Genomic DNA, 15,249 nt, shown 5'->3' with positions numbered 1-15,249 from the left:
ATGCATGTTATGTAAAAAATACACTGTTATCCAGGTTGAAGTAGTCTACAGAAAGTCACTTACATCTGCTGGTATGACTGGCAGCTGATGTTCCTGCTGCTGATACAGTCCAGAAATCTTGGTGATGTTAACGGCAGGAACGCCCTCAGACGGTTGGAGAACCATTTCCTGATGATGCTGCTGTTTCTCAGCTCCTCGTCAGTCAGCAGTGAAATTCTGATCTCTCCGATTACGTCCAAAACCTCTCTGGCTGATGGGATTACCACAGACTGTGGAGAGATACAGTGACTGAGTTGGTATTTTATAAAAAGAAAAAAAAAAAAAGAAAAAAGAAAAAAAAGAAGAAGGCTCTGCGCTGAGGATGTGTCACAAAATTAAATAATTTAGATTCATACCTGGTTAGCTAAGATGTCTAGAGCTGGGTCCAGGATGTCAGATAGTTTAGTCAGCACCATCTTCCACAGCACTTTGGAGCGGCTGCTGTTCCCGGGTAGATCGCACTGCAGAAGAGACACCAGCTGATGGACGGTGAACTTCTCCAGCTATATTAAATGAGAGACACAGTGACAGTTTACTTAGTCAACACTGGCATATCACATAAAAATTATTCTTAGTAATAAGTCATGCATTTCTTGTATATTGACTTTTTTAAACAAACATGTACCTCTGCACATGCATACGCCTCCAGAGGAAAATCACAGGACACGCTCATTGATTTTTTCAAGTAATACTCGAGGCTAGAGCTGTGGAGACAAGTGAAGAAACAAATAAGCAAAACAAGTCAGCACATTAACAACTTTCACAGTTAATTTAAACTGCTTACATAAGAACTGATTAGATACCTGTCAACATTTCTGCAGACTTCAGTAGCTGTTTAACAAGAAAAAAACTTTATTAGTTTTAAAGCACACAATGTGCAGTCATTATGTGGTGGCATGTTTTTCCTGTTTAAAATACTGGTGCATGTAATGTAAGAAAAATACAGAAGGGTTAAAAAACAGCATCCTCTAAATAGTAGCAAACAAAGCATTGCTTAAACAAAAAGTTCATCCTGTAAATTGGACATACAGTAACTACAGAAATGCAATACTCAGGTAAAGTACTTAAGTCTTATTCCACCACTGCAGTAATGTACTGAGGTGTATAGTTTCACTTTCAACTGATGAGTTTAAAAGCTCTTACCATTGTAGTGTATCATTGGACACTGTGGAAAAACAGGATTAAAAACATTTTAATACAACACTGAAATATTTTATCATAAAAAATTTGAACATGACCTACAAACGCATGAGAAGAAGACTTGTGGAAATAAAGAGCAGGTTAATCTCACCGTGATGTTTTTTGGTACACACTCTGTTCAAACAGAAACACATTAGAAAAATAAGTTAACTATGATAGACTATACAAGTGATTTAACTCGAATTTTCTTCTTGATATAGAGAGACATACCCCTTGGTGCAATTTCTATCAGATCGTCTATGGTGGCCCAGACATCGGGTTCAACATCTCGAGGAACGGATGGAATAGCTTCGTACAATCTCTCAAAGCTGACACAAATACAAAAACCAAGCATGATAACAAATCAGGAGCCTATTCAAATTTAACTCCCTAATTCTAAAAAAATACATTAACAAACTAATAAATAAAGTCACTGATTTTCTTTTTGTTTGTTGCAGTTCTTGACCACATTAAAAAAAAGTGAAACTGTCATTGCCTTTTTTTATTCTTTAATGGAGTAAGTGCAAGTTTTGTAATAAACTTAGGATTGCAAAGCTAGTTTTGTGTACGGGTTCAAAATTCCTCATTTAATTCTTTAGGCATCATATTGAAATGCAAGGAATGAACACAAAATGTGGCCCACAAAATAGCTCATAGATATATTTATGACAAAGGACACATGAATTAATGTATGTAGGCATGTATGCTTGTATGTGTTGTATAATCTTTTCAGCTCATGCGTTTATCAGATATATTAATATAATTTTAAAGGGGATTAGGTTGCAGTTCTTCAATTATGTTTCTATATACGTAAGGGAAAAAACCCTAAAAAAGACATCCATGACAATGACTTTGGGATCAAAAATAACCTTAAGAATTTTAATAAAAATAATTTCACACTCAATATATTTTCACAAAATAATAAATAAATGAAGTGGTTAAAAAAGTGAGTTTTATCTTATTTCCTTTTGTTCTGAACTCCCCCCCCCCACACACACACACAAATAAGCCAAAAAAAAAATTGGCCTTGTGGCTGTAATCAACATGAAGAAAACCTTTTACTCTGCTGTTAATCATTGTCACTTTATAATTAAAGATTAGAGATTTTGGGTGAAAAAACATATCACAAACGTTGACTGCTCTGTGTTCCTGTGTTTTAAATTCAATGTCAAATGTCACTTTCTATCTTTTAATGATCTCTCTATATATCCATCTGTAAATAATGAAATTCACATAGTTTGATTGGTATGGAAATCAACTGGTTTCACTGCCTTAACAATTTAAAATTTATAGAAATTGCATTTAAAAAGAGAACATATACATATGTACCAAGTCTATCTATATATCTATCTATTGTTGCAACACGATGTTTGATGGTAAATACGGCTTGGCTATTGGCAATTGGTTCTTCATTACTTTTCATGATGCATTGTGGGATAAAAAAAGTGCACAACTTCGAGGAGTGGTTCTCAAATGGTTTAACCTCAGCACCTACCACTAACTTCTTTAAGAAAATTGCAAATCCAATTTTGGAAAATGTTTTAAACTTTCAAACTCATTAAATGAAATAACTGCAGATTACGATTTAGATAGAACAACCTGTGTCATTGAACAAAAAGACAGGACAAAGCAAGCATGTTAAAAAAAAAAAAAAAAAAAAAAACACACCATGGGTGGACAAGCATGCATATATTTCACTCCATTTTCACATGAAAGGGGGCAATTCTTGAGGAATGACCTTGTTATCTTTGGAAAACCAGCATTGCCATCCAAGGCAAGAATAAATAAGTCAAAATCTTGGGAAAATAAACTCAAACTACTCCTTACCTGTAGTAAAATCAAATCTATGGACGTGTTTCCTTACTACTTCTTACTTTATGCTATTTAGGTTGGCCCACCAGATGAGAACCCCTGATATACAGTATAACAGCACTGACTCAGAACTAAACACCACCGGAAAATGGATAAATGTGATTTTGTACGCAGTCATTGTTCAAAAGCTGGTTGCTTTAAAGATAAATTGATAAATCCTTTGAAACTTGTTTTGAAAAAATACATATACATAAACAAAGCTTTTATTAATGTTGTTTACAGGCATTTCTTAAGCTGGAAAAACAAGTTACCTACATAAACGAGGATTTCCGTTAAATATCGATGTCATGTGATTTAATGTAGCATTTTAGAAATATTCCTTATTGATTCCTGTCATGAAAAATTTACAAAGGACTGAAGAAAATAAACAAAAATGTAGATTTTGTCTTGAGTTTATCACCGACATGAGAAAAAAACAAAAAAGTGAAAATACGTACATGAGTATATAGTCTCTGCAGGAAACATCGACCTAAAACACGGAATATTCTTAAATTAATTATCCAGTTTAATCTTTAAAAAAGCATCACATTACTACAATATTTCACGTTAGCTTTACCTCTCTGGCAAATTTCACCAGGTAGGGCAGGACTTCAGTTAAAATCTCTGGAGACTCAGACAGAAAGTCGAACACTCGGACGATGATGACGTCTTTGTTAGGTGGAGCAGGAAGAGGAGCCACCACCAGCTCTGCGATCTGTTTTGGAGTCAGAAGGCGGAGGACCTCCAGCTGGACAGGAAACACAGGAAGAGAAGATTTAATATAGAATAAACATTTATCTGGGTTAGTTTTAGATGAATGATTTGTGAAGATTTTAAACTCACCCCAGAGAAGTCTGGGTTGAGCTCGTAGAAGACGGTGACTGAGGCGAACTTTGAAAAGACGCCAAAGTTTTCCAGCAGCCATTCTGCACTGTTATTGGCTGAGAAGACACACTGTGGGTCTGGAAAATACAAATAAAACATGAGATTTATGAAATCAAGCAAATGTATTGACTTATTATCATTACATTTTTGTAGACTAACCAGAGGAGTTGTGATTCAGCAGGAAGGGAAGGATGAAGTGCTGATAAATGTTACGACTGTACATCGGATCAGCATGCATGAAACTCATGTGCTTGCTGAGTTCTGCCACACTACAGAAAAAAAAAAACAAAGATAAAGATGATATTGTTACACCATGCATTGTCATTCTGAATGATGTCACATCTCCTCAAATGTGTAAACTCACATGGTTTGGAAAACTGGGCAGGAGAAGTTCTTGGTGCTGAGGCAGGACAGGAGGCTGATGGGTAGTTCAGGCAGGAGGGGTGTCAATTTGACCTGAAACCAGAGTTTGATGAACTCAGGGTCCTGTAGGTGATCCTCAGTCAGAGTTGGAGTTTCAGGCTCACGAAAGATCTCGCTGAAGTCTTTTGCCAACTCATGTAAGTCCTACAAAAGATAAAATAAACATTTTATTTGCTCCTTTATTTAACAGATGCTTCAAAGTTGAACTGTGACAACTTGAGCAACGTGAGTGACACCAAAGAAGACTACAGAAAATGTTAACATACATGAGGGATTATTTATTTAAGGTTAAGGCAAAGGTTTGAAGTGTTCAGTTGTCCTTACAACAAGTATTTATCTGCTACTGAGGCTGAGAATTACCCATCTAAGTGAACACTGAAGTTCTATTTGGTTTCACCCTAAGGCATTTGAAGGTTGGTTTTGAACAATGCCTCCGTTTTACAGAGTGTTTTCCAGGCAGCCTTAGGTCTAAAGCTGGGCATACACTGTGCGATTTCAAGCCAACCCTTCGACAGTCGTGGTAGAATGTCAACTCATACCACCGCGCACGATTTATGTGCTCACACTAAAAGTTAGAGTGCATGGTTGTACAAATTCCCACAGCACACCTGTACTAGAGGTATTCTTGAGTACACTATCTGTTTCCGGTATCTCATTCAGCAAATATGATCCTGTGAGAGCCAAGAGAAATATTAAGCTGCTTTTTCTCAGGGTGCAGGAAGAACATCTAAGCGTTCACAGGTGTATCAGCTGTCTCATCTGCTGTAGTATTTCAAGTTATGTTATTTCTAATTTACAATCTGCAAAGAAACCTGGAATATTCCCACATATACGAGTGTATTTATTTAATTTTGATTGTAAGACTCACCGTCTGAGACAACTCTTTGATCAGCAGGTTCAGACGCTTCAACAGCTCCATCATCAGCCTCCTCATTGTCGCCTCGTTCAGTTCAAAGTGGGTACGGGCCGCACAGTGCAAAACGTGGGCGACATTTTCCACAGTATCAGTCGGCTATAAGGATGATAAATGATGAGACAACTCTTTAAAATGCCTATTCATTTATTTAAAAATGAATAACACAGCACACGTGATCAATTTAAATGATTTAAAAAGACAGGGAAGTCCTACCCCACATGGGGTCCTATCCAGTGTGATGCTGCAGACATCTTGGATTTCACACATGTCATCGTTCTTGCCACGGTCCAGATAGCTAAAAATAAAAAAGGCATAAACATGTTAACTCAAAGACAAAAAAACACATTAATTCAAGATTCTGTTTGAAAAAAACTCTACAGTGACGTACAATACTTCATGGAAGGCCATTTTGATGGAGGGGTGATCCAGGAGCGCTTCATTCGGCAAGAACCTCCATAACAGTGGCATGACGACGTGGCGGTACCAGTCCTCCACATTCGTCACGTCAAACGCTGGCTTCTCTGGAACCATGGGGACTTCTTTTGGCTTGTACATTTCGGCCAGCTCACCTAGCCCCCATCTGAACAGAAACTCAGTCAGAGTGGTGCTTTTAATGTGTGAAACGTCCACCTGAAAAAAACAAAGCAGTTCAGGTCAGGAGTCAGTCCTCTCAGTGTGCATTTAAATGTTTTTAATGTCTGAGGGTGCAAAGAAAGCCGATACCTCATGCACGAAGGTCACAAAGTCATGAACGAAGCCCCCAACAGGTTTGAAGAATGTCATGAACCCGTTTGCAACCTGTTCCAGGAACAAAAAGGGTAATGAGTCTGAAATCAAATGATCGTTTTGCCTTTTAAACTGTTTTAACACCAAATAAGGTTCTTAATTTAACAGTATAGCCTGCATTTAATCATTTTACCCCTCTGAGTTGGTCCTGTGGAGACGGTGGCTTGTAGGGGTCATATGGTTTTGGAGGATAGGGAGAAGGGTATCCAGGAGTCATCGAGCTGTGGTCCCATTCAGGAATAGCTGTTGGTTGAACACCAGGGCTTTCTGTCAGCATGCTGTGGAAGATCAGAGTGAGGGTGCCGTTGTCTAAACTTTGTACTCCAGGCTGCATCAGCAGATAGGCCTTCTGCGCTGGAGACAGCAGGTGGAGAACATCCAACTGCAGGGGGAGAAATACAATGAGCACAACTATCACCTAAATCACTGGAACTAAGGAAAACTTTGTCCCTGAGAGACAAAAATCTATACTCACTCCATTGAAGACCATGTTGAGTTTTGAAAAGTCCTCTACTCGGGCCATGCCTCTGAAGTAACCAAAGTTTTTTATTAACCACTCCTCACTGCTCTCATTCATGTTCACACAACCTGCATGAAAATAACAGAAAAAGCTCAGTCACACAATCAAACATGCAAAGGCTAGAAGGTGTCAGATAATTTTATATGATGAAAAATATAACATACTTGGTGCATCAGTTAAAAATTTAATATTTAAATCTGGTATGTTAACTGCAATATCCAATCTAATCAGTGGATTCCTTGCCATAATTAAAATATAAACACAATGTGCAGAGTGTGTATAATTGAATGTGTGAGTGATTGTGCTGCATCTGACTGGCTCATTCAAACGAGATTGCTGTAGCCTGGTTGGATCCAGACGCCACAGATTTCAAATCTCATCCTGCTAACCTGTATCACCAGATACACTGTTTCTATATCCATTGCATGGATATTTCACATTCATTTGGGAAAGGGCCCATGCAAAGCGTTTGGGAAGGGCAGGACTTTTCAAAAAACCTCAGAAAGTGATTGGATGAACGTTCTGTCCGTCACATTCATCATGGGCCAATCAGAGTGACTAAACTTGACGTAGTAGTGTGCACAGCTCTGCAACACACCTACCAGTAAACGCTACTGTAGTTTAGGAACTGTGGATTATGATGTGAATTTAACGCCACGGACGGTTGGGAGGAGTGCGAAAACATCTTCTCCACCAAGAGGAGCTTACAGTGGGGCTCTTTGCATTTGTTTTGATAAAGAAATGTGGTCCAGTTCTGATAGAACTGCCGTTATACCAATGCTACAGCTGAGCTAACCGCTCCACCAGCTCCCATTGGATACACAGACCCACACTACAACCCCCACCTCTCTTCACCAGTAACTCTTGCAAACTCATGCCAAAGTAGAATGGCAGAATGGCGGGAACATCTTTTCCACCACAAAGAGCTTTTAATGCAGTTTCTTGCTCTTTATTGTATGAAGAAATGTGGTCCAGTTGTGATAAAACCGCCGCTATACTCCACCGAGCTAACCACGAGAAACCCAGAAGTTGTCAGCTCAGAGCACAACTAAACCTCGCCCTTTGCTATTGCCTCCTACAAATGACGCCGATTAGTCCGAACAGCATCTGGTTCACCACAAAGATGGATTATCCTAATTACAGACATGAAGTCTGGACAATCCATCGGTTTTGGAAGGTTAGTAGCCTGCTCATCCCTTCAGCCCTTTCTAACCAATCATGTAGCTCTGTGTATTCCTCCCTCATGGAAATTGTGGTCCTGGTCATTAAGACTTTGTATTAAAATATTTTGGTAGATTTCTAAGACATTTTGTGATCATTAGCATGCTGGCAACTTTGCTAAGTAGATTTATTGCTAATATTAAACTCTTAGCAGCAGTTAAGGACTAAGAAAACTCTTTTTGTTTGTTATTTTATGCCATTTTACACAAGTCTAAAGCTAAATAAACTGCTGTTCAGATTTAAACTGTGCTGCTTGCTTCTTTGGGAATGGGAAGAGAAAAGGCCACATATGATTTTATGCCTAGGGTTCCCTAGGCATAGGACCAGGGACAGACCAGGGACATAACAAAGACAACGCAAACTCATCAAACCATGTCTTTATAGTAGGTAGTGTGTAGTAGATAGTGTTGAATAATGTTCTTTGTCAGTAATTTTGACTATAAACCTGATGAAAACTTAAAGAGGGTTTACCTCCTACACTTTCTCTTGACAGATATGGGTACATGAAGAACGTGTAGATCCACTTTTGTCTGACTGGATCCATCTCAGAGTAATATTGGCTGAGCTCGTACACCCTGCAGGAAGAAGGATGATGGTGAGAAGATGTGTTCATCAAAAAAGTAACAGAAGCACACATTTATAAAGCTGGACGTACACTTTCTGGTAGGCAGGGCAGCTGAAGTTCTTGGTGCTGAGACATGACAGGAAGTGTTTGGTGATGGACTTCAGCAGCGGTTTCATCTTAACCTCCAACCACATGTGGATCAGGTCTTCGTTCTGGAAAGGGTCCGCTTTTGGGTTTAATTCCAGCGCCCCGTCCAGGCTGAGAAGAGGCACTCCTGTCATGCTGGATCTCTGTTTCGTAATGATTAATGGGTGAATCAAGGCATGGAATGAGGGAGTGGCAGAGGAAAGGTAAAGGTATTAATGTTATGTGGGCTAAAGTGTCTCCCTTAAAAGCTAATAAATTAAAAACATATGATAAGGACTAGTCCTCAGTTTTCAAACGTCACAGTAAATGCAAATTTTGAATGTGACTTCATGGGAAAAACACAAAAATAGCTCTACAACACCAACTGGTCAGGTTGGTATTTTAGACGACATTCCTTCTGTTGCGTGTCTACCGAGAAACATGCCTTTCTTTCTCTTTTTACTTTCAGACGTACCATGAAGGTGTAAACATCCATCGATGCCTCAAGCATTCCTTTTAGCCTCTGGAGGTGGTCTCTCCCTGTGTCTGTAGGAGGCAATCCCACACACTGGAGGAAGTTTGTGGTCGAATCTGGCTGCTGAAATTCATGAGAAAACAAATCTTTGAGCAGCAAGAAAACAGTTTGCTACATTGTTAAGAAACTGAACTCCTGTTTTTATGGCAACTTGAGAATGTCATTATAAATGTGGGTTATCTAATGTGGGCAACCGAAAAAGTTCTCATAGCTCATAAATATAGAAATCACTTCATTTTTTCATAACATTTTGAGATTCTATGTCCTTTTAAAACTCTTGAAATTCAGGGCTTATTGACAGACTGTCAAGTTGTTCAGCATTGAAAGTGGGAGGCCGACTGACTTTTTAGTTTTAGGTCTAACAGATTAGTAAATAAACTCAAAGTTACTAACATTTAGCCAAACCACTGTCAAGACATGGCCCAAGGACTATCCTTTATTGTACTACAGAGGATTTGACAGGAATCTACAGAACATTCTGGACTTAAAACACTCAGTTAAGTGGTGCAACCACATGTTTTGACTCCATTCTGGCAGTGACATATGCAAGAGAGGAGAGAGTATGTGGGCTCACATCCAAGAATGAGTTTTATTTACTTACCCTGCCTGATTTCCCTTTACATATCTAATCAAGTTAACAATAGAGAATCCTGCAGATCTTTACTTCTTGGATATACATTCATTCTTTAACTTTTTAAAGTATGATGGCATATTACAGCCAAAAAAAGAATGAAGGTCTGTTCACTTTATAGAAAGCACTGAAAACTTCACGTTTAAAAATTTACAAGAAAAAATGTACATTTTTAAGTGAACTTCCACGATAATAAAGTCAAAAATAGCAGACTGCATGGTATAAAATCATACCAGGTGCAGCTGTTTTGCTTGCACAGGTACTGCAGCTGAAAGCCTTATCATATTATAGCCTACTTTTTACTAGCACTGAGCAATAAGAGCCTGTGTCCATAGCCGGCTTTTTTAGCACTAGCAGCGCTTATTTTTTTCTCTGTTGAAAACGGTTCAACTTCTGTGTCAGCGCTGCACTGTCACTTCTCCCTCACGTACCGACAATAACGAAAGGCAAACCGATTTCCTTGAAATACAGAATTATGAAGCATATAGAGTTATTTCAAAACAAAGTTACAGATTTGAAAGCAGTATTTATATTTTCGTAACAAAGCACAAGTGCCAGTGAAAAGTGCTCAGAAAAATGAGGCCCTGATTGCTGAAGCACAAATAAAGCCAGCTATGGATACGGCCCAAGGAGATCCATGTGGTTTTGGTCCCGACTGATCACATTATCGTTATCGTCTGGACTAAGAAGAGGCACTTCTGCAAACTGGGGCTATCCAACCATTGCTTTCTCATAAATATACAATTTGTAATTATGTAAACTGTGACTTAATAAAGATGAAATTTGAGGGTTTTGAAGTGAAAATTTACATTTCTTGAACCCAAAAATTTTAAGTTTTTGTTGTACATTTTACAATGTCAAAAGTTTTGATTCTTTTCCTTAAAAAGTACCACTTTTTTTCTCAAACATTAACGGATCCTCTTTTTTTCCTAGCTCTGTTTATAAGGACAAAAGATCCATTTCAATTTAAAACACATAATATAAGCAAAGGATCTATGCAAAGAGAGCTACAAGCAGTCTGCAGCCCAAATAAAAATAAAATAAAAGGCATATAAAGCCCCATAAATAAATGATGAACATGCGTTGGTTCTTTCAAAGCTACTTAGAGGCTTTAGTCTGACATGGGGAGATCCTTTGTTCTGTAGTATCAGTATTTAGATACTGTGGAGGATTAGGGCCACTGAAAAATAATTTTGATGCAACTTTTGAAATGGAAATTGGAGTCATAATTCTGTGACTGAAGTTATAATGCTGAGCATGAGGTCATAGTTCTGAGAAATAAAGTCAAATTCTAAAGTAGAAATCAGAAAAACTAATGGAAAGGCCATAATTCTGAGGGAAAAAAGCCAGGCTTCTGATGGAAAAAGGTCAGAATTCTAACGTTTATCTCATAATACTTACATTTTTCCTCCTAATTCTGACTTTATTCCTAGAATTTGTACTTCTTCTCAAAATTTGGGAAAAAAGTTGGGTTTAAAAAAACCTGCAAGGCTGCAAATTTGGCTAAACGAGAGCACAGTCAAACATCAAAATGTTTGGTAAGGCTTGGAATCGGCCAGTTTATGAGTAAATTCTATTTTCATTAATAAAGTAACACATCAGAGAGATGTGCCTTTGTTATCTGTTATACCATAGAGCCATTATAGGAAGATGATTTTAGTCTTTCTTCAGCATCAAGGTGGTTAATTACTGGCTAACTCAGCTAGGAAGATGGTTATTAAGGGAGCATGCTGACCTCATTAGTAAGATTACAAAGATATTTAGCTATGTCGCTCAACTTATCAACCAAACACATGTAGAAATTAATGCATTTCTTAAATTACAAAGCTAAAATTAAAGAATCAATGTCATATATAAAAATGAATTTACATCGGAGCTTACACACCGACTAGGAAAAATTAAACCATACGGCTTTGATTTGATACAGTATTAGGTACAAAAACTTGCTATTTCATGGGAAGAATACTTTAAAAGGTAGGCTTTATGACACAGAGGAGATTCAAACATGTCAAACTAGGTGTAACTGATAAGTCCTTTTAAACACTGAGCTTCAGCTGTTCATGGGAACGACTACATCACTTTAAGGCTTGTTATCAGGCCTGTAATCCACACTAAAGCGAAACTGAGTGGTATTAATTACAGCTGATCTCATCCTGCAATGACAAGTAAAAATGTCAGCTTTAAAAAATACCAAGCTGATATTTCAGTGAGTTCTAAATCTCTTTACTCCTCTTTAAAATCACATACACGTACAAGATGTTGGCTCAAACATCTGTTTTTTAATAGCTGACAAACTCTTCTGATTTTATGATTCTACAATGATTGTGATGCAAAAAAACACTAAGAGACAACTAGATGTTTGGATTATTTCTGTCCAGGTTCAGATCAACATGTCAGAAATCTGAACACAGTGATCTTGGTCTTGCTGACCCGTGATCTGAGCATTTCTGCAACCAGTCATTCAAGTTTTTTCAAGAGTCCTGAGAATAAAGTTAAAGGTGAGGTGAGGTGTGTTAAAGGTTATCGAAAGCCTGGGAGCTTACACCTCCCTGTGTAAGAATTTCCTCTCTCCTTTTCTGCTTTTACAAAATTCTGATATTATTCACCAGAAGTTTTTTGGAGGCTGTTCTGTGAACGCCTGCTTAAGAAACAACGGTCATTTCATTCCAGCTATACAGGGGTGTTAAATGTCTATTTTTACATAGATCATTCTGTTTTCTCCACGTTAGTCATGGCCTATAGTCTGTTTTAATATGCCAGCGTATCTATACTTTTCATGCAATTCTGATAATAACTTATTTACAATCAATCAACTTCCTCGATGAAAGCATGGATAAATCACCCCAGCATTTTAAGATGAACAGTAAGTAAATAGTGTTAAGGAGCCCTTGTAGCAGGAGCACTTAAGCTAGCCATTAAACATTTTTTGATTTCTTGGTAGCTCACAATGAAGTAGTTTATCAATGCCCCCACACTTTTGAGGTTTGAAGAAATAAATCAAAAGATATGGGGACATTATGGAGACATTAAAGACAATCCCAAAAAGTAAAATGCAAGCCATGTCAACAATTCTGTCATACCACATGACAAGAAGTTACACAAGTATGTAGTGATAGAGCAGTTGGAGGTTTCAAGAGAACCACCCCTCATGGACAAAGGTCCATAGTTTAAGTCTTTTTTTTGTTTATTAATAAACAAATCCGCATGCCTCCTAAAAAACAATGGCCTATAATTCAAAGGAATTCAACAAAATAAAACAACTAAACCAAACAGAAGCCCAAAATTTAATTCAATTAAAATAACTTCATTTATCTCTCTGGGGCAAGGGTGACCTAACTTTTTCTTTATGTCATGCAAATAAATCACATCTGAGAACTGGGATTGTGAACAACTGAAAACATGAACAAAGCAAAATAACCTGATGAATATATATAAATATTTCTAGGGCCGGAGGAATAAACAAGCTGACAATAAATATGACATTAACTTTAAAGTATCTCCACTGCTGGCAAATTGGACCAAAATTGATAAAAGCAACTGTGCTAACATCTATTCCTTCACAGACAAAGACAACATCTACTCAACATCAGCAGTACCAGGCCTTGGTGTGTAGGTTCATGTTTCTCTTTCAACATTCAAATCAGGGGAGAGCGCGAACGCAGTCCCCCACTACCAGAAATTATGCAGTCGAGATTCCCACATTTGGGGAATTCGCAGGGGTCAGCACAACCGGAGTGCAATGGCTGAGCCTCGCCCTGGGTGAACCACCTTCTTGATCATGGTATCTCCCCTGCCAGGTAAGTATGACTTGCTCAGCTCACACACTGGAACCTCATTCACACAGATACCAATCAGACTGAGAGGACTTCACATATGCAAACACTGACATCAGGGAGGTACTCATGAAAAATACACCCTCGTATCAAAGAAAAGCAACCATTCTGGACCAAAACAGACAAAATACAACTTATGACATCTAAAAAAAAGGAACTACAATTCCCATCATGCATCTCTGAATTACCATGTCAAAAGCTCCCTAAATCTCACAAGTTTTGTGTAATTCAGCAAAGCAAAAGACTGACAGCTGATCAGTAAGTCTTAACAATCAAAGCCTTTATAAAACTGTGATCCAAAATATTTTAATCAGCCTTGAATTCCACTTCAAATGAGGAAAAAAACAAGCAGATCTCCTCTTTCCCTCTCAAACCGCAGCCACTTCCTGTTTCTTTGTTCCCTGCTAGTAAGCATCTCTGGGGCAGGGGTGTGATTTTCTCTGTGATGAGTAGCAGGGGGTGATGATCAGACTGATTACAGCTATTGATGTGGCTGTTGTTCTTCAAGCATATTCAGTGACTTATCTTAACCTACATCAGATTGGTTTTATTATCTTTAACATACTTAAGGTGAGATATATCAACATGGCCCAGCCAGTCTTACATTTTTATGAATGTGGCTGTCAGTGAAAAAAGTTTGGACACCTTTCTCTACAACAAATTGGTATGGAGCTTGTATAAAACAAAGTGACAGAGACAGCAATGATATGTCTAAGATAAAAATACAAAAACAAAACTGCATGATATTAAGCAGGACTTTCAGATAGACTATAAAATAAAAATACAAAAGAAGAATTTAGGTATCTAATTGCCAAGGGAATTAATAATACCAAAGAACAGAAGAAGAGAAGGAGAGAAACTCAACATTACTGCAAAAGTTACAAAAGGAAAACAGGTCTCTCTGTTTCACACCAATAATCTCAAAGCAGATTTCTGCAATACTCTTCAGACTGTTTCTTTTCTTCACTGCGAGGCTGTGAAACCAGCGGATTAAAGAAAATATTTTCAGTTAGGAAGTTAGAAAATGGATCAAAGACACAACCATCAATCGGTCCACTGCAGGCCAAATCTGATCAATCTGAATCCTTTGCTGGGGACACCCCTAAATCAAAGCATTTGTAAAAACAGAGTAACTTCCTCTGAAGAAAAGATCAAATCAGTAATGTCGTGTATGAATCTGTAGCTCCAGAAAAATTTGATGATTATCAGAAATCTAATGAACTCACAATTAGACCAGTTTTGTGTTGTCCTTTCATCCTTTTTTAATTTCATGAAAATAAAGCACATCTGAGATTGGGATTGTGTGGGAATGGTGAACAACTGAAAACATGAACAAAGCAAAATAACCTGATGAACATACAAATACTTCTAGGCCGGATGAATAAACGAGGTGACAATAGATATGACATTAACTTTTAAGTATCTCCACTGCTGGCAAATTGGACCAAAATTGATAAAAGCAACTGTGCTAACATCTATTCCTTCACAGACAGAGAAGACATGTGCCAACAATAGCAGTACCAGGCCTTGGCATGTAGCGTCAGGTTTCTCTTTCAACATTCAAATCAGGGGAGAGCGCGAACGCAGTCCCCCACTACCAGAAATTATGCAGTCGAGATTCCCACATTTGGGGAATTCGCAGGGGTCAGCACAACCGGAGTGCAATGGCTGAGCCTCGCCCTGGGTGAACCACCTTCTTGATCATGGTATCTCCCCTGCCAGGTAAGTATGACTTGCTC

General features: G+C 38.1%; 1 protein-coding gene and 2 non-coding genes across 3 annotated transcripts in view; all 3 read right to left on the bottom strand.

The window, feature by feature from the left end:
- mslnb (mesothelin b) overlaps positions 1–15,249 on the bottom strand; it is a 93,515-nt gene that overhangs the window by 66,835 nt on the left and 11,431 nt on the right. Inside the window, exons 4-24 of the mRNA XM_041784123.1 lie at positions 8,987–9,109; positions 8,476–8,675; positions 8,292–8,395; positions 6,555–6,667; positions 6,213–6,461; positions 6,017–6,091; positions 5,682–5,923; positions 5,507–5,588; positions 5,246–5,389; positions 4,319–4,521; positions 4,114–4,223; positions 3,913–4,031; positions 3,647–3,817; positions 3,528–3,559; positions 1,450–1,547; positions 1,331–1,353; positions 1,183–1,204; positions 843–870; positions 665–743; positions 396–542; positions 64–269 (exon numbers count right to left, since the gene is read on the bottom strand). Coding sequence (XP_041640057.1) covers positions 64–269; positions 396–542; positions 665–743; positions 843–870; positions 1,183–1,204; positions 1,331–1,353; positions 1,450–1,547; positions 3,528–3,559; positions 3,647–3,817; positions 3,913–4,031; positions 4,114–4,223; positions 4,319–4,521; positions 5,246–5,389; positions 5,507–5,588; positions 5,682–5,923; positions 6,017–6,091; positions 6,213–6,461; positions 6,555–6,667; positions 8,292–8,395; positions 8,476–8,675; positions 8,987–9,022 — 2,483 coding nt within the window. The 5' untranslated portion in view covers positions 9,023–9,109. The remainder of the gene's footprint in view (positions 1–63; positions 270–395; positions 543–664; positions 744–842; positions 871–1,182; positions 1,205–1,330; positions 1,354–1,449; positions 1,548–3,527; positions 3,560–3,646; positions 3,818–3,912; positions 4,032–4,113; positions 4,224–4,318; positions 4,522–5,245; positions 5,390–5,506; positions 5,589–5,681; positions 5,924–6,016; positions 6,092–6,212; positions 6,462–6,554; positions 6,668–8,291; positions 8,396–8,475; positions 8,676–8,986; positions 9,110–15,249) is intronic.
- LOC121509184 lies at positions 13,319–13,482 on the bottom strand. The gene has a single exon (XR_005991861.1). It is a non-coding gene; the product is annotated as a U1 spliceosomal RNA (small nuclear RNA).
- LOC121509183 lies at positions 15,077–15,240 on the bottom strand. The gene has a single exon (XR_005991860.1). It is a non-coding gene; the product is annotated as a U1 spliceosomal RNA (small nuclear RNA).

Source organism: Cheilinus undulatus, linkage group 4 (assembly GCF_018320785.1).
Source record: "Cheilinus undulatus linkage group 4, ASM1832078v1, whole genome shotgun sequence".
NCBI classification, from domain to species: Eukaryota; Metazoa; Chordata; class Actinopteri; order Labriformes; family Labridae; genus Cheilinus; species Cheilinus undulatus.
Note: the sequence above shows the minus strand (reverse complement) of the source record. Positions and strands in the feature narration are given on the sequence as shown.